The sequence below is a fragment of the Hylobates moloch genome, unplaced genomic scaffold (genome assembly GCF_009828535.3).
Source record: "Hylobates moloch isolate HMO894 unplaced genomic scaffold, HMol_V3 SCAFFOLD_13, whole genome shotgun sequence".
Taxonomy (NCBI): domain Eukaryota; kingdom Metazoa; phylum Chordata; class Mammalia; order Primates; family Hylobatidae; genus Hylobates; species Hylobates moloch.
The window spans coordinates 33,301,957-33,325,131 of record NW_026652288.1 but is presented as its reverse complement, the minus strand read 5'-3'; the positions used below and the strand labels follow the sequence as shown (position 1 = coordinate 33,325,131).

The following is a 23,175-nucleotide window of genomic DNA, read 5'->3' as shown; positions in this document are numbered from 1 at the left end:
TTATATTCCCTTCATTTAAAAGCTTCTAGAAGTTTTTTCTTTGTGTTTTAAAACAATGTAAGTTACACCGAAATTATCTACACTTTAAGAATTTGGTAAAAATTTTCTGAGCCGGATGATAATTTTGGACAGTAGCTCAACAGCTGTACTTTTTAAAAAAATTCTTAGATCAGTTTTTGTAAATTATATTTTCCTAGACAATTATCCACTTTCGGTTTTTATTTTTTGGCTTGGATTTGAGAAGTTTAGCCATTTATTTGTACTCTTTCTCATCTACGAACGTATTTAAGACTAAAACTTTTTATCTAATTAGCGCTGAGGCTGAATCTTGTAGTTATTCTGAGCAGTAGTTTCATGATAATTTGCTAGTCTTTGACTTCCTGTCTTATTCAAGAGCTCTTTGGAAGAGGTAGGTTTTGTGTTGTTTTGTTTTCATTTCTGAACTTTGACTACTTCATTTTTCTAGTTTTGCTATCACGTTCTAAATTTATAGCATTATAGCATAATTTCCTCTGTATTATTTCCCAGTATTGAAACTTAATTTTTCTCTTGTGGCCTAATCTGTGGTCAATTTTTGTGGCTGTTTCATTGAAGAAGATGGAACAAGAGATATATCTCTGTTTTCGAAGGACAGAGTTCAATATGTACATTTATCAATTGTAGCATCATGGTTTAGAGTACAGACTCTGGAGCCAGATCGATGAGAACCAAATGTCAGACTCACTACTGTGATCTTATGCAAATTACTTCATTTCTCTGTGCCTCAGTTTCTTCATCCGTAAAATGGCTAATGGCTATAATAATAGCATCTATCTCTTAGGGTGTTGAGAGGACTCAGTGCATTAATATGTGCAAAATATTTTGAACAGTGTCTGGAATGGAATAAATACTATATATGTGTTAGCTGTTATAAGTATTTAGATCTACCTTGTTAATTAGTTCTAGAGCAGCATCACTGTCCAATTGAAATATAATACAAGCCACACATTCAATTTTAAGTTTAAAGTAGCCATGTTAAGGAAGTTTTTTAAAAGTGAAATTTTATTTAACCCATTATATCAAACCCATTATTATTACATGTATCAACAGAAAAAATTATTAACAACTTATTTACCTTCTTTGTTTTGTACTAAGAATTTGAAATCTGGCATATTTTGTACTTAACGGCACCTGTCAATTTGGACTAGCCACACTTCAAGTGCTCATTAGCCACATGTAGCCAGTGGCTACTGTGTTGAATGGCACAGGTCTAAGCGCCTTATTTTTTGTGTACTTGGTACTTGGTTATATCATGAGCTGAGTGAGATGTTAATAAATATTTTATACCACTAATATATTTCCGTGTATCTTTGAATCATCTATTCTTTTTGTTCTATAAATGATGATTCTCTATAATTTGGTACAAAGATATTCATAATTATATTTTGATTGTGATCTGTATCTTTTAACATTAAAATGGGCCTACTTTTGTCTCTCTCTTTTTTTTTTTGAGACAGAGTCTCACTCTGTTGCCCACGCTGGAGTGCAGTGGCTGATCTCGGCCCACTGCAAGCTCCGCCTCCCAGGTTCACGCCGTTCTTTTGCCTCAGCCTCCCGAGTAGCTGGGACTACAGGCGCTCACCACTACACCCAGCTAAGTTTTTGTATTTTTAGTAGAGACGGGGTTTCACCATATTAGCCAGGATGGTCTCGATCTCCTGACCTTGTGGTCCACCCACCTCGGCCTCCCAAAGTGCTGAGATTACAGGCATGAGCCACCGCTCCAGGCACACTTTTGTCTCTTTTTGTGCCTTTTTTTTTTTGAGACAGAGTTTTGCTCTTGTTGCCCAGGCTGCAGTACAATGGCACGATCTTGGCTCACTGCAACCTCCACCTCCCGGGCAATTCTCCTGCCTCAGCCTCCCGAGTAGCTGGGATTACAGGCATGCGCCACCTCGCCTGGCTAATTTTGTATTTTTAGTAGAGACAGGGTTTCTCCCTCTTGGTCAGGCTGGTCTCAAACTCCTGACCTCAGGTGATCCGCCTGCCTCAGCCTCCCAACGTGCTGGGATTACAGGCATGAGCCACTGTGCCCAGCCTTTTTTTGTGCCTTTTGCCTTGAATTTAATTTTGTGTGATACTATATTTATATTCAATGTTTTCTTTCTGCTTGCATTTGTTTGGTATATATTTGCCCATTTAAAAAAGTTTTCAGCCACCTGAATCACTTTACAGCAGGTGTCTTGTGCACAGCATAGAATTAGGGTTTTTTGGTGGTGGTGTTATCAGGCTGAGTACCCTTTAAAAAAAAGTGAGTTTAGCCCATTTATATAACAGATGTTTGAACTTAGTTCTCTTATATTAAGTTCTGTTTTCTGTTTTTATAACTTTTAACTTTCATATAGAGTCTCTTTGCTTTGGTTTTTTGCATTTACTCTGATATTTAAGAAGACTTAAAATTTTGCTGTAATGTGGACCTTTATAACGATGTAGAATTGCCTTCACCTTACATTTCTTTAGAAAGAATTACAAAAAAAAAAAAAAAGTGACCTAAAACCTGGAAATAAGGCAGAAGATGGCTGTATGTCCTCGAGTGTCATTCTGCAGCAGTGTCTGACAAGCCTGCCTGAGAGCCATCTGTCTTTCCAGTTCTCAAGTTCAGTACCCAACTAGCATCATCAGCTCCAGCATCACCTGGGAACTTAGAAATGCAAATTCTCAGGCCCCACCCCAGACCAACAGAATCAGAAACTCTGTGAATGAGGCCCAGCAATCTGTGCTTTAACAAACCTTCAGATGACTCTGATGCATGGACAGTGGTTCGCAGCCAGTAGCAATTTTGTCACCTAGGGGACATTTGGAAATGTCTGAAGACATTTTTAGTTATAAAGGAAGTGCTAATGGTATCTAGAAGGCAGAGGCCAGGGATGCTGTTAAATACCCTACAGTGCACAGGACAGCCCCCTTCCCACTTCCCAACAAAGAATTCTCTGTCCCCAAATGTCAATAGTACAGAGATACAGGAACCTTCTTTAGGGGAATGTATTTTTGTTTCATTTACTGTTTACTATGGATTAAGGCTCAGTTTCTAACTTCCAGAAAATGGGTAAGATACAACAGATTTTTATCGGGTAGAGGTGTAAATTATTTCTGTCTAGTAGAAAAGATAACCTCAAAGATTATGGTTTAATTGCCTTGTAGGATATTATATTCATGTGTGCTGTGTAGCAAAATACTCTAATACCTAGTAACATAAAACAATAAGCATTTATTATTACCATGATTTCTGTGAGTCAGGAATTCATTAAGTAGCTTTAATTCTTGGAGAAACAATTTTCATATGCTCTGTAGCAATTTTGTTTTCTGGTGAGTTTTATGACATCTGTCTAACTGTCCTTTTTTTTTTCTTTTCATATCCCCTTGGTTTTGGTTTTACCTGTGTTTTAATTTTGAGCTTTTATTCAAAATCTGTGGGAAGTTCCTGTAGGGAAGGAACCAGGGTAGAGTTCAGGCCAGGTGAAATTTCTCTTATGATCCTAGGTTTTGAGTGTGAGTTCAGTTAGTCTTAACATCTTGCTGTGCACTGGCAACTATGGGATTGTTTTTTTTTTCATCATAAAGAACCTCTGGCATTCTGCTGTCACAGAAACAGATTCCTTCTAGCAAATATTGCTTGTCAGTGTGCCCTGGCTCTCCTGCTTCTCAGAACCAAACAGGCCCAGGAAGCTTCTGCCACCAGCTAATATATCCTTGTTTCTTCTGTTGTAAACGAAGATTGAGGATTTGCACTTCAGAGTGTGCCCTTCTCTCTGAGCGGGATATTTGCTGCTGCCTGGGGTGTTTGTGTGTGTGTGTGTGTGTGTGTGTGTGTGTGTGTGTGTGTGTGTGTGAGAGAGAGAGATGTTTGCTGCCGCCTGGTGTGTGTGTGTTTTGAGGCAGTCTCACTCTAGGCTGGGGTGCAGTGGCGTGCCTGGGGGGGTGTGTGTGTGTGTGTATTTGCTGCCACCTGGTGTGTGTGTGTGTGTGTGTGTGTGTGTCTGTGTGTGTTTTGAGGCAAAGTCTCACTCTAGGCTGGGGTGCAGTGGCGTGCCTGGGTGTGTGGGTGTGTGTGTGTGTGTGTGCGTGTGTGTGTGCGTGTGTGTGTGTGTGTGTGTGTGTGTTTTTTGAGGCAAAGTCTCACTCTAGGCTGGGGTGCAGTGGCGTGATCTTGGCTCACTTGCAATCTCCGCCTCCCAGGTTCAAGCGATTCGCCTGCCTCAGCCTCCTGAGTAGCTGGGATTACAAGTGCATACTGCCATACCTAGCTAATTTTTGTATTTTTAGTAGAGACGGGTTTTACCAAGTTGACCAGGCTGGTCTTGAACTCCTGGCCTCAAGTGATCCACCCATCTTGGCCTCCCAAAGTGCTGCGATTACAGGCACGAGCCACCGCACCCGGCCCTGTGCGTATGTTTTAAATAATTGCAGCTACTGAATCCGTCTCTCCCAGAGTGATGTCAGTCCTTGTCCTCCTTCCTGCAAGCCCCTCTGATCAGTCTCTGATTCTCTCGACCATCTTTCCTCTGTTGGGCCAGGATTTGAGTTCTCACCAGCTTTTTCTGCAAATGGAAATTGGTTTTTTGTTTTTATTCTCATTGATGCTTTTTTAAATGATTTCTAGTAAGAAAAGGAATAATGATTTATTTTCCCCCAACTTTTTAAAAAATCACAAACCTTTATAAAAGTTTAAAAAATAGTACAATGAAGAGCCACGTACCCTTTACCTAGAGTCAACATTTTGGTATTTTCCCACATTTCTTTTTATCTTTCTGCACAAATAGAAACTTTTTTAAAATTTTGACCCTTTGAAAGTTGCAGATATTGATACTTTATCCCTAACTACTTCTCCTAAAAAGAGAGATTCTCCTACATAACCATAAAATTGTTACCACACTGAAGTGAATTAACATTCATTCAATACATCAACTAATACATACTCCTTATTTATTTATTTATTTATTTTGAGACAGAGTCTTACTCCATCACCCAGGCTGGAGTGCAGTGGCGTGATCTTTGGCTCCCTGCAACCTCTGCCTCCCTGGTTCAAGCGATTCTCCTCCCTCAGCCTCCCAAGTCTCTGGGATTACAGTTTGTATTTTTAGTATTTTTTTAGGGGTTTCATCATGTTGGCCAGGCTGGTCTCGAACTCCTGACCTCAAGTGATGTGCCTACCTTGGCCTCCCAAACTGCTGAGATTACAGGCATGAGCCACTGCACCCGGCCTATACTCCATACTTAAACCTTTCCAGTTGTCCCCCAAATGCCTGCTTTACTACTTTTTTCTTTTTTTTTTTTAATCCAGACAGTGTCTCGCTCTGTTGCCCAGGCTGGAGTGCAGTGGCACAATCATAGCTCACTGCAGCCTCGAACTCCTGTGTTTAAGTAGTCTTCCTGCCTCAGCCTCTCAAAGCACTGGGACTATAGGCGTGAGCCACCGCTTTCTTCAAAATTTGACCCAGAATCCAATCAAGGTTTGTAACATCGCATTTCACTGTTGTGCTTCATTCAATCTTTTTTGATCCAAAATTGCCCTTTCCCTCCTTTCTCTGTTCATGATATTTTATTTTTGAAGTGTTCAGGCCAGTTACCTTGCAGAATACTCCAAGTAATTCTTTCTTTATGCTCCTGTGGATAAACTGCATGTCACTTAGATTCTGAATGGGTATGAATTCCAACATGATATGCTAGTAACATTTTTAAAAGACAAGATAAAGTAATCATTTTTGTTTGAGGTCTGAGTGCTCTCTAGACTTAGGCCAGCAGGTTTTGGATGCAGCCAGGAGGTAGCCATTTCCTGATTAAGCCTTAAATGCCAAGTAGTTTCCTATACTTACCCACTTTCAATAGTTGTAAAATACATTCCAGTTATCAACGAAATGCTTTTTATTTTAAAAAGTAATATTTGTTTTCCTCCTGTCTCACTGTGTAAACTAATAAATTCTTTCAAGAGCCAACCTTTTAAATATATTTATGTTTCATCCCTTTTATGTATACCCAATATATGGATTTTTCTGTAACCTCATTTACATTTTACCCATTCGGTTTCTTAATCTTGCAGGTCTATTTTCAAACAGGACAAGACTAGTCAGTGTTACAATCAAACCAGAACTAATCCTATACACACATAGTGCCAGAAATAAGAAAATCTCTTTTGACTATTTTCATTAATACTTCTGTTTAATCTTTTTTTTTTTGACAGAGTCTTGCTCTTTTGCCCAGGCTGTAGTGCAGTGGTGCCATCTCAGCTCACTGAGAGCTCTGCCTCCTGGGTTCACACCATTCTCCTGCCTCAGCCTCCCAAATAGCTGGGACTGCAGGCGTGCACCACCACGCCCGACTAATTTTTTTTTTTGTATTTTTATTAGAGACGGGGTTTCACCGTGTTAGCCAGGATGGTCTCGATCTCCTGACCTTGTGATCTACCCGCCTCGGCCTCCCAAAGTGCTGGGATTACAGGCATGAGCCACCGTAAATCTTTTTTTAACAGAAAATGTGGTTAAATATTGGGTTTAGAGCCTCCAAATATACAGCCATATAATATAGAGAAAATCTGGGCTCTTGAGACAATTTTAGAGAAGAATCCTGCTTAATTGCAAAATAATAATAACATAAGGTCTTTACAAATACTTTTACATATATTATCTGACCTGATCTTTACCAAAACTCTATGAGGTAGTTGAAGAGGGTGGTGAAATCTCTTTTTTTCCAAATGAAGAAATTGATGCTCAAATAGATGTACCTGACTTGCCCAGGATTCCATGACTATAAGCAGCCAAGATGAGATTTCAGTCTGTTTGGGAATTGTGTGCTAAAGATACACTTTTGTGGTACAGTTTCACTGAATTGATCTCCTCAGTCATTCTAGAGCTTTATATATTTTGGTAAAATTAACATATTTATCTTAGGAATAATTAAGCTTCCTACCATCAATAACCGTTTGACGTTCTCTTCTGTAGAAGTCCTGCCTTCATTTTTAAATTGCAAACTCCTCTGTCCATTGTAGAGACTTACCATGAAAATCTGGGCACATTATTGCTTCAAGGGATATCCATTCAACACAACGGTTCAAATAACCAATCATGGCTTCTATGGTTTAGGCAGATCTGAGAAAGCATTGTCAATTCGTAGATGCTCCAATGAAGATGCAATTGAAGCATTTAATAAATCCTGCCTTCATACATTATTTTCATTGTTAAGAAGAGTTCACTTTTGTTTTTCCTTTCAATTTTCAGGGCGACAGTGATCATCAAACCTACAAAATGAAGGTCAGGAGGAGTCAATTTTGATTGTTCTTTTTGCCCCATCACGGATTTGCCTATTTTGTTTATTTTACTGATGATGGGAAATTGATAGATTGGAAACATCAGAGTCATTGGTTGTCAGTAAATGATATAATCAGAATTATAAGGCAGTTTTGTTATAGACTTAAATTAGTCTTCAGCAAAGTAATAATAGGTGTGTGTGTGTGTGTGTGTGTGTGTGTGTGTGTGTGTGTATACAGTAAGTCTTCACTTAACATGGTCTGTAGGTTCTTGGAAACAGCAACTTTAAGTCAAATGAAGTATTCACACTGGTCCTCCACAAGGTAATTTCATTCAATTTCCTTTCGTTACAACGTTGATGAGAAAAAAAGTTGGTCTTGTTATAGTTGTTTCAAGACCAACTTCAAGTTGTTAAAGTAGCAGTTTCCAAGAATCTATGGACAAATGAGGACTTACTGTGTATATACACACACAATATACAGGCCCATATGTAATTTATATAGGTATATACATAGTTATTTGTTCTTTTTTGTTTATTTTTTACTCGTTACATGTAATATCTTTGTCACAGGAAGGCTGACAATATAAAACTTCCTGTGTATGAAAACTCAAAAATAACCAAAGTGGCAAGTGAATAATTCCTTTGAGAAGCAAAAGAACAGTACAATGTTTATTAACACGTTTCTTCCTGAATTTTCTTCAATTTTTTTAAACACACAAAAAAGCTTTTCTGTACTTAGATTGCTGTTTTCTGTTTTTAATGTTGTTAACATGCATATAATTGCATTTATGGGTAGTAGTAGATAGTGTAATATACATGAAACCAACATCTAGGGATGGCTGCCTTTTGAGTGCTTTACAGATGGTGCGTTCTCTTATTTTCCAGCTTAATCACAGCTCCCTCAACTGATAACTTCACTTCAGCTGCAGTATTTCCAATCTGTAAGTCTGGTTGGCACAAGTTGGTTCTAGCATATTTGGAACCATATTTTAAATCACTGGAACCACTTTGCCTTAATGCCCACGGGCTGTCAGCTCCCAAGGGCCAAGACCAAGTTTTTCTTAACCTTGTGCATATAGCATGGGACCTGCTCAGAACAGGTACTCAACAATTTTGCTGAGCAGAACTGTCCTCAATGGAGAAAAGAAAGGAGAAAGGCTTTACTGAAGACTGCCCCAAATACAAACAAATTCCATTTTAAATGGAATATATACACTTTAGCCCCCAAATGCAGACCAGTGCACCTCTGTGTAGTTTCTGACTAGTCACCTGGTAACAGATCATTCCTGTCATTCACAAGCTCAGTTCCATCTCTGTTTTTCAGTATCTTGAATCAAGTTCTCTCTCCTCTAATCATGGAAGAAATAGACCCATAACTAGTTATTTTGGGTAAATGGGAGCTATCTAAAAGATTTGATATTTTAAAAGCTTAAATGAAATGTTAATCAAATATGATTTATGATTATTTTCTTTCTATGAATATTCTTTAACTGTGGAAGGCAGTTTCTTAGGAAGAGAACAAGGGTTCTCTTTTACAACCGAAAGTTTGTTTTTTTTTTTTTTTTTTTTCACAAAATTCTTGAGTTTTAAAAAAATGATGGTTGTTTTGCATTTCACCTAGTAGCTTATTCAATGGTTTGTTTTTCTGCTAAATGTTAACCTTCAAAACTTGAATTAATTTCTTAATTGCTATTTCTACTTCAGGAATCTTAAGAAAGATGGCTTAACCCAGTCAGAAGGGACAAGCATAATTTTCTTCCATGGCTATTGTAAGTATTAGGAGAGCTTTCACGACCATGCTATAGCTTCCTAGTGATGCAGAATTGGTAAGACTTGTGTGATATATACATGTGTGACTTGTTACATATCATAGCAACTGTATAGTGGGAACGATGTAAACAGCTTCTCCTTGCAGTTGACCATCATTAGAAGAATCACTGCATTCCAGTGTCTGATGAGCTTCCTTGTCCTCAGGAAAATGTTAAGTCCTGGTCCCATCCAAAAAGCACACCAAGAAAAACAAAACAAAAAAAAACAAAAAATGAAAAAACCTCTCTAAATAAACTCCTTGTTAACTGTTCCCTGCCACAGCACACACAAAAGTTTATAAAAATATTGAAAGGATATTCTCACAAAAAAAGCGAAGTCTGAGTTTACAGAATGAGTATCAAGTACATGCAAAAAAGCTTTCATTTCACCCGTATATAAATGGTCTAGAGAAAGATACATGAGAAAAGTACTGACTACATAACACAGTCTTTGTGGCACTTAACTAGGGGTAGGGGAGGAGGAAATAAATAGTTCATAGTTAGGGTCAATTCTCTGTCCCATAGTCCAAACATGGAGATCCCACAGTGTCCCAAGGCAGTAAACATCCAGGTATCTTTCCAGATAACTTCCTGAGAGTCAGAGCTTTCTTCAGAGTTTCTCGTCTTGCCCCTTCCGAAAGCCAACATTATTGCCTTCAGTTTCTGCAGCCTGAAGTCAGCCATCCTGAAACACAAATTGGAACCTACTTCATGGCTGGATCTCATGTAACAAAATAAGAGTGTTCCTAGAAAGCAGTTTTTCAGATGAATTTGAGGGAACATCTGAAATGATCAGTACCTCGTAGTCTCAGGATTTAGTGGGAATTAGGAGATCACGTAGGTAGCTGGGTGCAGTGGCTCACACCTATAATCCCAGCGCTTTGGGAGGCTGAGGTGGGAGGATCACTTGAGGCCAGGAGTTCAAGACCAGCCTGGTAAATATAGCAAGACCCCATCTCTACAAAAAATAAATAAAAACCAGCTGGGTGCGGTGGCACATGCCTGCAGGCCCAGCTACTTGGGAGGCTGAGATGGGAGGATCTCTTGAGCCCAGGAGTTCGAGGCTGTGGTGAGCTATGACTGCACCACTGCAGTCCTGCCTGGGGGACAGTGAGATCTTGTCTCAGAAAAAAAAAAAAAAAAAAGAGAGAGATCATGTAGTTAACCCAGCACATGAACTCTTAAAGACTCCCAATATGGAGTCCAACTAGGATGTTGACCTTGAAGGGTGTACCACAAATCATTAGTCCCTCAAAATGATCCTTGTTAAAAGGTTTCCCTCTTAGAAATCCACAGTGTAAATTAGTGCAAGAGGGCACTGAGAAAATCTGTAAATCTACATATGTATATGTACATATCTATGACTATATATGTATATTACATATATTCATAAACATATTCCATTTTATTTAGTCAGCATTTCCCAACCCTTTTATGATAAATATTTGTTGACTAAATTTAATTTAGTAGAAGATAAAGGAAAACAAAAGAAGAAGTTTAAAGGAAATACATGTATTCTTACTGCCAAGAGAGTAATCTCGAACTGTTCTGACATGTAGGGGCTATGTGGTCATTGGGGAGATGACCTACACTGCCACAGAAAATGTTCATACGCTTATATTTTAAAATGAGCATAAATCCTGGAACTCTGTTGGAGGAAATACACAGATTACAAACACAAGTACCTTTTCTGTGTTCTACAGTTTTTAACTACAGGACTCACAAACATCATCTGATACTAAATAATAAATGTGTAGGTCAGTGTTCCTAATGTCATTTATTGGTCTTGCCTGGCAGAAAAAAAAATCTTAAATTTGAAAACTCCTTTGTCTACATATTCAACCCCTGGGTATAATTTTGTCATTTTTTTTTCCTTCTTGCTTATTCCCTAAACAGAGCAAACATCTCATTCGTTACTGATTTGAATGGTACTGAGACTGTATACCATATATATGCATTTCATGCAAGAGCATACTTCCTTCATTAATTAGCACAGATGAAATTAAATACTTGTGGTCAGTGAACCATCCCTGTGCTTTAAGAGATAAAAACACAGCCGGGCGTGATGGCTTACGTCTGTAATCCTAGCACTTTGGGAGGTCAAGGCAGGTAGAATACCTGAGGTCAGGAGTTTGAGACCAGCCTGGCCAACATGGTGAAACCCTGTCTCTATTGAAAATACAAAAATTAGCCGGGCGTGGTGGCACGTGCCTGTAGTCCCAGCTATTTGGGAGGCTGAGGCAGGAGAATCGCTTGAACCTGGGAGGTGGAGGTTGAGTGAGCTAAGATTGTACCACTGCACTCCAGCCTGGGTGACAGAGTGAGACTCCGTCTCAAAGAAAAAAAAAAAGAGATAAGAACACGGAAAATATAAGAGAACATTTGAATATAAAAGTTCAATTTCCAGGAAACAAAATTAAATTTTTAAAAAAACCCAGATACTTGTTTATATTTCCTTTTAGACATTAATGATCAGGATATCTTACCTATTTGATTGTCTTACACCCAACAGGCTATGAATTTCTCCTAACTCAGAAGCACAGTTTAAGTAACTTGAATTGTGAGAGGCCAATAGTAGTGAGCTCATGGCCAATTTCACTATTTGTTAAACAAAAGCAGGTTCTCCTCTGAATTCAGAGATGCCCATGAGGCGGACGCCATCCTGAGCACTCTGGTAGGCGTCCTACCATCTACCTGGAGAAGCTCTTTTTCTGAGATTCCAGGGGCAGCTACAGCACCCACGGAAACAGCCTCTGCAGGCTGAGTTGGTGTACGAGGTGACTAGACAGGGAATCCAGAAAATCTTGCACAATGTTTCTTTGCTTTTTTGGATCACATACCCCCGTGAGAACCTGTTTAATGCATGGACTCCTCTTCCCAGAAGTGACCATATGTCCACGTATATTTTACATAGAGTATAAAGTGCTGTCATGAACACCCTGAAGCCATTAAATAGACCTCAGGTTAAGAGCTGTTGGCACCAAATCATGATCTTTCTCTTATTCTCGTTTATATTCTCAGCTTGAACTGTGCTAGGCCAGTAAAAGAAGTGGGGGGATAGGACTGATGCAGTTGCCAAGATGATCAGTGGGGGAAATCTTAAAAATAAAGTGGGTGTTGCAAATCTATAGAGACAGAAAATAAATTAGTTGGCTGCCTAGGGCTGGGGTGAGTTGGGGGAGAATGACTGCTTGTGGGTGTAGGATTTCTTTTTGGAATAATGAAAATGTTCTAAAATTAGATTGTAGTGATGGTTGCACAACTTTGTGAGTATACTAAAAGCATACTGAAAGTATACTAAATTGCATACTTTTAAATAGGTCAGTTTCATGGCATGTGAATTACATCTCAAAGCTGTTTTTAAAAGTGGATGTTATAGGAAACAAAAAACGTGTATCAGCAGAAACTTACAATAAACCTTGTATGACCAGAGATAATGGGTGGCCTCCTTACGCACTGCCTTCAGTGAGGAAGGAAGTAGGGGGATTTCTGGCTAAAGGTCATTGGAGTTTTTCTCATCATGGGAAATGTATGGAGACGTGTGTTTAGGTCTCCTGAAGAGTGGAATGTGGAGGACCACCCATAAGACTAGAGAGCACTGGCTTGATCCAGTAGGATCTCTGCCTAACCCAATATTCTGTTTATGAGAACAATTTGACAGGGTGGCAATGGCTGTCCTCCATGACATTGCTTTAAATGTTAGGAATATCATGCCAATTTTCTCAAATCCTTTCTCTTAATACACTATAGACTGTTAACTAATAAATTTATCTAACTCCATCTTGAATCAATTTCTATGTCAGCATACTCTAACAAATTCCATCTGCATCCTACTTTGCTTTGCATGATTTTGCTCATGCGGAGGCAGAGCCTGGTTTAGAGATCCTCAAGGGCCTCGTATCTCTGATTCTCACCACCCCCTTTTCCATGATGCTGTCAAAAGCTTCTTTTGAGTACAGTGAAAAGTTTCCAATTCTCCTTTATCTAAAAGTCTTGTGCTTCCACTCCCTTTCTTGAGTCTGGGCCCTGGTTCTAGCTTGGAAAACCAAGCTGATCTGTATCGTGTACTAGTATCTTGGATATATAGTCATGGGTTTCTGGGGCATCATTTCAGTATGCACACATGACAGCCTTCACTAGGTTTCAGAACTTGATCTGGTTCAATTTTTTACATCATGAAACTGAGATCCATAAAGAAGAAACATATGTCCAGGGTCACATAGCTAGTCAGTGGCAAGACTAAAAGTGATATATGTGTTCATTCCCAACCATTCTGCTTTCAGAACTACCAGGCTGCCCCCCAGACCCTCTGTAACGCTCATCTCAGCACTTTCAGCCTCCTTCTTCTGGTTTTCTTTGTGGGTTGACCTAGCACTTACCTCACCATCCTGTCTGGTCTCTTCTCCTTCATCCTGGTCAGGTTCAAACTCCGTGCCTCGGTCTACAACATCCACACCAGCATGCACCCTGGGCTTCTCATTTTCCCATTTGGCAAAGCCTTTGTCCTTTGCTGCTTTGTCATGGAACTTGGATTTCATTTTAGGGAAGGTGTGGGACCCCGAGTCCCCCCAGCCAGCCTCTGACCAGACAGGTTCAGTCTGGGTGGCCTGGCTGGTGGTGGCCCTCTGTAGCCTCACGGAGATCTTGCGAGAAGAGCCTGTAACCAGTGTGATGGCTCTGCTGTCTAAATCCCTGTGTCCGGCAGTGACTCCAGGGAACTCAAACACCTCATCCTGCGCTGGAAGTGAAAGAGGATGGTGATTATTTGACATCTGACTGCTTGATAGCAAAACATCAAGGTTAGTGCAAACAGCACGAGTCTGGCATGCAACGTCCTAGAGGAACCGACAAGGGACAGAACTCAATTAGCTGCAGGCAAGTTACATGTTCCTGAGACTAGAAAGCAGAGAGAAGCAAGGATGATTCAAGGGTTTAGCCACCGCTGCTCACCCTAAAGAAGGCCTTAGCGTTTAGAATGACTGACCAGGTTTAGACCCAGAACCTAAATGAGGTCCAAGTGTAAAGAGACAAGCAGAAAGAGACCATGGCAGCAAAGAAAGCAGAGGGCATTACCTGGGGGCAGCGAGGGGCTTCCAGGCAGTGACCCATGACCACTGCTCAAGGAGGGCGCCCGGGCAAATCTCCTGCAGGCCAGAACCAGGAGGTCTTTGCACTGTTTGTGACAATTGGCTCCACAGTCTGAAAAATTCCAAGGGTGTCGCAGATGATTAGTGTGTCTGATGTTGATTGAGTTTCCAGGGTGGCACTTGATTTGTCAGCCCTCCCCTCCCCCACCCCAGTTTCTGTGTTGAATTTCAGAGTTGAGCTCAGGCCCATGGGGTGTGTCTAGGATCTGGAAAGGGGCCATTGGTCCGCACTTGCCTTCCTGAGGTTCCGAAAGTTCTCTTAGATTTGCTCAGCTTAGTTCTGTATGCAATTGAGGACCTAATGAGCAATTGTGCCTAGGGATCAAATAGAGTCCAGCCTGAGAGGTCAGTTGCCTTTGCCCAAAACTAAATGCAAATCAAATGGGGTTAAGAGTCTTTCCCAGGCTTAGACGGAGTCCCCACAAAGAGAGCCTAAGCCAGGATTAGGGCAAGAAGCCTCAGCTTCTAGTCTCTCCCAGGTCAACTGTTGCCTCTGATCATTTACTGTGAGGTGTTCCTTCATTCAACACTTGTCTGGATTTTTTTTTTTTTTTTTTTTGTTTGAGATGGAGTCTCACTCTATTGCCCAGGCTGGAGTGCAGTGGCGGGATCTCGGCTCACTGCAAGCTCCGCCTCCCAGGTTCACGCCATTCTCCTGCCTCAGCCTCCCGAGTAGCTGGGACTACAGGCGCCCACCACCACACCCGGCTAATTTTTTGTATTTTTTAGTGGAGACGGGGTTTCACCATGTTAGCCAGGATGGTCTCGATCTCCTGACCTCGTGATCCACCCGCCTCAGCCTCCCAAAGTGCTGGGATTACAGGCGTGAGCCACCACCCCCGGCCTTGTCTGGATTTTTTACTCTTCTTCATTTTCCAAAACCTTTCAGGGCCAGTGATTATATCTTCTGCTTCCTTCCTTTGTATAGAAACAGAACACAAGATGGGCATATGCTCAGTAAATATGTTCCACATTTCTTATGGCTTTGAAACAGCGTGCAGCAGAGTCTGTGGAATTGCCCATTAGGATGTTTTAGATAAGGCAGTAGAATGTTAATTACTACTTGGGGTAGAAAAATGTGGCCACTTCAGATGGTGGTTCACAATTATTTCCTATGATGAGGGTCCTCCACTTCACTGAGAATCATTGAATAGAGATGATCATTTCTCTCCTACCATCAAAGAGGACTTTTGTAACTATTTCCAGTACCCATTTTCCCCTAAGTGATCTTGTTTCAAATAGTCTTAATGATGTGTTCAATCTATTTTAATTCGTTTTTTTCACTTTATGTGCCATTAAGAAAATACAAGAGATAATCCAAAGATGTAATAGATTTTCATCTTTATAAAATTGCGTGTGTGTGTGTGTGTGTGTATTTTAGGGTATGAGGATAGAAACCAGAATAAAACTAATGACTCACTGCTGGGCAATAAGATCTTGCAGTATCTTTGCTGCTTGAAAGTAAAAATCTAAGTTAGACCAAGGCAAGTGATAGAGAAGCACTAATGGGAAGGTCCCTCTGAGCACTAAACAGTGGCTTCCATTGAGATTCGGGAAGCTTTTTGTTCATGCAAAATGAGGACGAAATACTGGAAAACGACTGGAGAAAAAAGGCATCCCTGGGGAACAACATTCATCTGAAGGTATTCTGTGATTAAGATGTTTCTTTTTGTAGTTTTATTATATTTTTTCAAAAGCATTATAAGATTCTTAAAAGAACCATATAAACTGTCCGCATAAAGTGTCCAGCAACTTCTTAAACAACAGTAATGTATACTTGATCATATATGTACAAGTAGCAACACATTCCTAAATGCTTAATATGCATGCATATTGCATTTGTCAAATATATTTGATTCAATTGTTTATAAACTGAATTAAATGGGAAAGATAGAGGAACGCATTCATTGAAAAGGACAAAAATACATTTTAAGTTTTCTCCTTGTTTTTTGTCACCATCTATGTGATTTAGTAGAGAAAGGAATAGCTAAGTGTGAGTGGGAAGAAGTGCCTATGGATTAGAGAAATCGTGTGTAGGTGTTTTTCTTTGAAGGAAAAAGTTCTTATATCCAGTATTTTAGCTAGGCTTGTCCCACTCAGAATTCCCACCTTAACTGGACGCTGCTGATTCCAAAGAACTAGATTTACGTGTGTTGATAAGAGTGGTTTGTAACAAGCTATAAAATTCCAATTTTAGCTCTCCGAAACTCCAGAAACTCCTCCTCAGAGGCAATCATTCTCAGTTGCCGTTGACCCAAAAGACTGAAATTCTGAATAATGCCAAGAGCTTTTGTAGTTTAACCAGACAAATTTGATTCTTACCCAAAATGTCACATTTTAAAAATTGTAACAAAATAACATTGATTTACCTTTGCATTTGTATCCTTGCTTGATTATGCCCCAGAGCTGTAACCAAAGACAAAGGAATGTCAGGGAATCTGAGGATGGATCTGGAAGGAAAACAAGGCCACTGAAAAGGAAGTCCTGGGAAGCTTCAGGACTGGCCAGGCACAAACAGGATGTAGCCACTCTTAACACCCTTCCTGCCAGATAGAAGAACCCTCTCCGGGCCCCTTCCAGCTGTGGTGATAACACGAGTTTCGTTTCCCTTTTCTTTGTCGGAGCCAACTGGGAGCCGGGATTGGAAACTACTAAAGTTTGATGCACCAGACTTTGGCCTGATGTGCTCTCAGCAAAACGTACAGAGGAGATGGCCACTTGGTCTTTGGGAACCCCTGGCTCCCTCTTTTTAATGACACTAGCTGCTCTTAGTGCCCACTGCAGGAAATGAAGCAATGGAAGAAGCGCACCTCATATGAAAGCATTTGGATTTTGCTAGGCTATTTTCTGAGTAGTATTTGTCCTGTGGAAAAATACAGAAGAGGAAATGATCTTAGTTATTCATGTCTTCATTCTCCACATTTGCTCTATGTTTGGCCTTTGCCAGGGTTGTAGGAGATGTCGAAAAAGCTCAGATTCTGCCAACCAAGGAGTCTGTGACATCCTCGTGGTTAACAAGTAGGAAGTGACAAATCCCTGAGGGGAGATGTGAGGGCCGCAGTTCCACGAGGGAGCGTTTGCCCAGGGGGTTCAGGGACATCCTGGTGGTGGTGTCTTCGCTCTCCAGACAGACTCCTTCTAAACACCATAAAGAAGAGGGCCTGGCCGGGCGCGGTGGCTCACACCTGTAATCCCAGCACTTTCGGAGGCTGAGGTGGGCAGATCACGAGGTCAGGAGATCGAGACCATCCTGGCTAACATGGTGAAACCCCGTCTCTACTAAAAATACAAAAAAATTAGCTGGGCGTGGTGGTGGGCACCTGTGGTCCCAGCTACTCGGGAGGCTGAGGCAGGAGAATGTCATGCACTCAGGAGGCGGAGCTTGCAGTGAGCCGAGATCGCACCACTGCACACCAGCCTGGGCAACAGAGCAAGACTCCATCTCAAAAAAAAGAAGAGGGCCTTGCCATGCCCTTCTGTGCCTCCCCACACCTCTTGCATGGGGTGACAGATTCACCAGAGGCATACAGTATGGGTAATGAAATGGGCTTAGCTCAAGTTGGAGAAGAACTATTGCTAACCTTTTCATGTTTGGGTTAGGTGGCTATTATCTACTTAATAAAATAATGTTGAAAAAGCAGGGCCCACTGGGACTGATGGGGGTGCCGTTCACAATGTTCACAACGTATTATAAGCGAACAATGCCCCCAAATGTGGGCAGCATGGCCCGCTCTTCCAGAAGAGTAAGTCACAGCCAATGTGAAGTGACTCAAGAGTCACAGCCACTGCTTCACAGCCAAGGAAGACTGCCCCTTACTTCTTTTTGACAAGGAACTTCCACAAGTAGAAAACTCAAGGATTCCTTTGAGCCTTAACAGCTATTTAGTCCTTCAGAATACATATTAAAATGCAAATGTCAGCCGGGCGCGTGGCTCACACCTGTAATCCCAGCACTTTGTGAGGCCGAGGCGGGCAGATCACGAGGTCAAGAGATCAAGACCATCCCGGCCAACATGGTGAAACCCCGTCTCTACTAAAAATACAAAAATTAGCTGGGCATGGTGGTGTGTGCCTGTAGTCCCAGCTATTCAGGAGACTGAGGCAGGAGAATCACTTGAACCCGGGAGGTAGAAGTTGCAGTGAGCCAAGATTGCGCCACTGCAGGCGACAGAGCGAGATTCTATCTCAAAGAAAAGAAAATAAATAAATAAATAAATAAAATGCAAATGTCTCCTAGGACAGAGCAATATTTTGTCTTAGGGACAGGAAGGATTATCTGACAACTAAGTAGAAGCAAGGATGGCTGGAAGAGAGAGAAGCATGATCCAAAAAAGGGCACTGGTGGCCAGGATCATCACAGCTTGATCTTTGTGATAATCTAGTTTGCTTCTCTTTTGTAAAAGGTGAGTGTGATGATCCAGGAAGTTAGATAATTTGCAATCTCCCACAACCTGGAAATTCTTTCTCCAGAGCCCTTGGTAATGATAATAGCAATAATAATGATGATAGCTAACATTTCTTGAACTCTTGCTATGTGAGAGGCACAGTTAGGCTCTTTATACATATTAGCTTTTTTAATTGCTCATGATGTCCTTATGGTGTAGGTAATAGTATTTTTCTCATTTTTACAGACGAGGAGACTGACCTACAGAGAGGTAAAGTCCCTTGGCAAGGTCTCATGGCTAGTGAGGGAAAGAAGAATGTGTCACTTGAGGGAAAGACAGGAAGCCATTGCTCCTGCATACTCTTGTGTGAGCAAAGGCACTGAGGTGGGACATGAAAGGATAAGATTTAAGAAGAGACATCCTAATATCCAGATATGTTACATTATTAGCATTGTGGCAGGAACTGCTGAAAAAGATACAGTCAAGCAAGAGTGCTGGGGGTAGGGGTGGGGAGGTAGGTTTGCTAATGCTTACTTAATAGCCAGGAACAAACAATAGCTAGGAAGAGGCACTGGGTCAGTGTGCCTGCCAGGAACAGTAGAGGATGAACTCATGTGGATGGGTATGCGGGAGTATTTCCCACAGTCCTTTGATTTGAGACTACCGGCTGCTGTCATATTTGGAGTAATTGTGGTGTAAGGAGCACTGGACTGAGAGTCAGGAGACCTGGGTGTGACTCATGGTTTTGCTGCTAATGATCTGTGTGACCTTGGGGGAAGTCACTTAACTTCTCCAGACCTCAGTTTCTTCATCTACAAAATAAGGGAATTACTAACACTCTTTCAGTTCTGGAATTCTAATTCTAAAATAAATCTTCTGCAGAGCAAGTCTGTTTGTCTTCCTTAACCTTAAAATGGAGTTTATTTTAAAAGCAGATGGTTCCGGCACTGGAACCATTCTCCCATAATTCCTTTCAATGACACATCTATAGAGCTATAGTTATAAATTCCTTTGAAAACCAGTGGGCTTTTTGACATGAGTGTCAATAAAGATCGAATCAAATTGTACCAATAAAATTAAATATATTTTAAAAACAAAAACAGATGTAAAAATTTTAAATGAGTTAATTTCAGTTAAACTCTCAAAGTATCAAGGAATACATAAAAAAATGTGTACTCCGAGCCATGTGACGTGCAACATATCTAATAGTATTTTTTTTTTTTTTTTGAGACGGAGTCTTGCTCTGTCACCCAGGCTGGAGTGCAGTGGCGCGATCTCGGCTCACTGCAACCTCCGCCTCCCGGGTTCACGCCATTCTCCTGCCTCAGCCTCTCCGAGTAGCTGGGACTACAGGCGCCCGCCACCACGCCCGGCTAATTTTTTGTATTTTTGGTAGAGACGGTGTTTCACCGTGGTCTCGATCTCCTGACCTCGTGATCCGCCCGCCTCGGCCTCCCAAAGTGCTGGGATTACAAGCGTGAGCCACCGCGCCCGGCCCCAATAGTATTTTATCATGCAACAACATGGTGGGTAAGTATTAACTGCCTTTTACAGACAGAAATAGACCCAAAGATGATGAATAACTTGGTCAAGGACATAGAGTTAGCAAAGGCAAAACTTTAACCCAGGGTTCCAGACTCCAGGTCCAGAGCTTTCTACTTCATCACAGCTGCATCAAGAATGTAGCACCAGTATGTCTGCTCCAATGAATCAGGGAGACAGGTGTGGAACTTCCAAGAAAGTCTACCTTGCTGCTCCTACAGAACCAGGGCCTCTGTAAAAGGGAGGGACAGGACAGAAGGACTAGAGAGCAGAGATAAGACCTTGAGTTTGTTTCTCGTTTGTTTGTTTGTTTTTGAGATGGAGTCTTGCTCTGTCGCCCAGGCTGGAGTGCAGTGGCGCCATCTTGGCTCACTGCAAGCTCCGTCTCCTAGGTTCACGCCATTCTCCTGCCTCAGTCTCCCGAGTAGCTGGGACTACAGGCGCCCGCCACCACACCCGGCTAATTTTTTGTATTTTTAGTAGAGATGGGGTTTCACCATGTTAGCCAGGATGGTCTTGATCTCCTGATCTCATGATCCACCCGCCTCAGCATCCCAAAGTGCTGGGATTATAGGCGTGAGCCACCGTGCCTGGCTGAGTTTTTTATTATTATTATTATTATTATATTTAGAGACGGCAGTGGCAGGGGTCTCTTTATATCACCCAGACTGGAGTCGAACTCTTGGGCTCAAGCTATCCCCCTGCCTCAGCCTCCTGAGCACCTGGGACTACAGGTCCATGCCACAACACCCGGGACCCTGAGATTTGATAAAGGCTTTCTGACTCTCATAGCCCACCAAAAGACAGATGCATCATCCTGACCAGCCTGACCTTTTGTTTACTGGGTCCCACTGTGTAGGAGCGTGTTATGCACAGCCCCATCCCACATCAGAATTTTCAGGCCTAGATATTTCCAAAAATTTCCATCAGAATAGAGAAACTAGAGAAACATGAAAAAGGAGACCATTTTGTTTTGTTTTGAGACTGAGTCTCGCTCTGTCACCCGGGCTGGAGTGCAGTGGCATGATCTTGGCTCACTGCAACCTCTGCCTCCCAGATTCAAGTGATTCTCCTGCCTCAGCCTCCTGAGTAGCTAGGATTACAGGCACCTGCCACCATGCCCTGCTAATTTTTGTATTTTTGGTAGAGACGGGTTTTCACCATGTTGGCCAGGTTGGTCTCAAACTCCTGACCTCAGGTGATCTGCCTGCCTTGGCCTTCCAAATTTCTGGGATTACACACGTGAGCCACCACGCCCGGCCAACCATTTGTTTTATGATAAAATGGTCTGGTCATACAATCCCAGTGGGGATACTAAAGAAGAACTTCACCTTCTCTGCAGTGAATAAAGAGAGCTAATTAGACTGGTTTTGCCCTGTGTCACGTCAGCTGTTATGACCACCTGGGGCCATCTTTGAGGAAACGGCTGCCTCTTATTTACCCATTCTCAGAGGAGTGTGTACTTGAACACAGACTCCTGCATTGGGCTCCTGAAAGCCAGTTCTCTGAGCATGGGATGGGAAAAATGTAATTTCTGGTAGCATATAATATCAGCAACAAATTCAATATGGGTCAACGAGTCAACAGGAGGATGTGGCTGCCAAATAAAGCTAACAAACACGACTGAGCTCTGGCATCTAAAAAAAGGGGCGATTGTCATACTCATCTGGATGCTGGGCCTCCCTCACCTGGAATACCACATTTCCCATTTTATTTAACTTGGATTATCAACTAGAGACATTCAGGGCCCAAGAGTTTCTATTAAGGCCAGGATCAAAAACTGACCTTGATTCCCAAAGAATTATCAAAGGTGGGGGAAGGAAGCATGCAGTCTTCATTTGTTGCAGTGGTGTAGGTGAAGCACAGGGCTGACAAGTCAGTACACCTGTGTCGGAGTCCATGCTCTGGTAATGATTAGCTGTGCAATCCTCAGGAACCTGGGTTATCCTCTTTGAACCTCTATCTTCATAAGCAAGATGGTGAAAGTAAAATACCCACTTCAAGGGCTTGCTATGAGGATTAGTTACGGTAATGTCTATGGAAGTACTTTGTTACCCGCCAAGCATTGAGTAAATGTTATTTATTATTATAGCCAGCTTCTCTCCAAAAAGATTTTTTCTTCCTTTTTGAGTTGTGAATTATTGAACCATGCCATGATGGATTTCTGGTCACTAATACCACATGAAATGAAAACTGGAAGGAACTTGCTAAGATAAATGCACCTCTTAATTGCAACCACTTATGAATATTAATGATGAATGCCAGGGCTCATTGGGCTGACACTTTTCCCTGGCAGGGATTAATAAACAAAACCACTCTCTTGAGTTAACAGCCCTCACCAGCCTTCCCTGTTTTTGCTAGCCCTGCATTCCTAGAAAATAATGAAACCTTTCCTTTGGTGTTTAATCTTTAATTTCAGGGAGCCATCACGTTTTACTTCTGATTCAAAGCAGACAGTGAACTTTATTTAGTGTATCATTTTCCTACCTTTTCAGAATGCTACACAAATAACTACACACCTAAGAAAACAACGGAAAACAGACTTACAAATCCCGCACAGTGTTCGCAGAAGGTTGGCTTGAGATAGGTCATCTCCTGAAAATTATGGATAAATCCTGGTCCCATTTTACAGTGTAGTTGGGATTTAGCTCTCAGGAAGTAAGCCATCATTTCATCTTTACTAATTAGGCCATCCCTGTTAAAAGAATCAAAGAAGGGAGGGAATCTTTAAATAACAAGTTGCTAAGTAGCTGCCACACTTTAATCACCCACCTCCCAGACCTTTGTGGTCAAAAGCAGATGAGGAATATTCACTTCTCTATTACATCTCAGAGAAGGAGCGAACCTCAAAAGGCATCTTCAGGTGTTCAAAAACCTTTTTCAGTAAGCAGAAAATTGTGTATGTGTGCACCCTGCGTGTGTGTGTGTGTGTGTGTGTGTGCAGGAGCATATTCATGTAGCACATGTAGCCTGTGCACCGCAGCACAGAAAGTCTTTACTATGAAAAAGCAG

The 23,175-nt window shown here is 41.5% G+C and overlaps 1 protein-coding gene across 3 annotated transcripts in view; it reads right to left on the bottom strand.

The window, feature by feature from the left end:
• Positions 1-7,705: 7,705 nt before the first annotated feature.
• Positions 7,706-23,175, bottom strand: part of RASGRP3 (RAS guanyl releasing protein 3) — an 89,521-nt gene continuing 74,051 nt past the window's right edge. For all 3 annotated transcript variants that reach the window (XM_032172653.2, XM_032172652.2, XM_058426425.1), the window contains exons 14-18: positions 22,711-22,858; positions 16,606-16,642; positions 14,163-14,288; positions 13,469-13,827; positions 7,706-9,774 (exon numbers count right to left, since the gene is read on the bottom strand). In XM_032172653.2, coding sequence (XP_032028544.1) covers positions 9,766-9,774; positions 13,469-13,827; positions 14,163-14,288; positions 16,606-16,642; positions 22,711-22,858 — 679 coding nt within the window. In that variant the 3' untranslated portion in view covers positions 7,706-9,765. The remainder of the gene's footprint in view (positions 9,775-13,468; positions 13,828-14,162; positions 14,289-16,605; positions 16,643-22,710; positions 22,859-23,175) is intronic.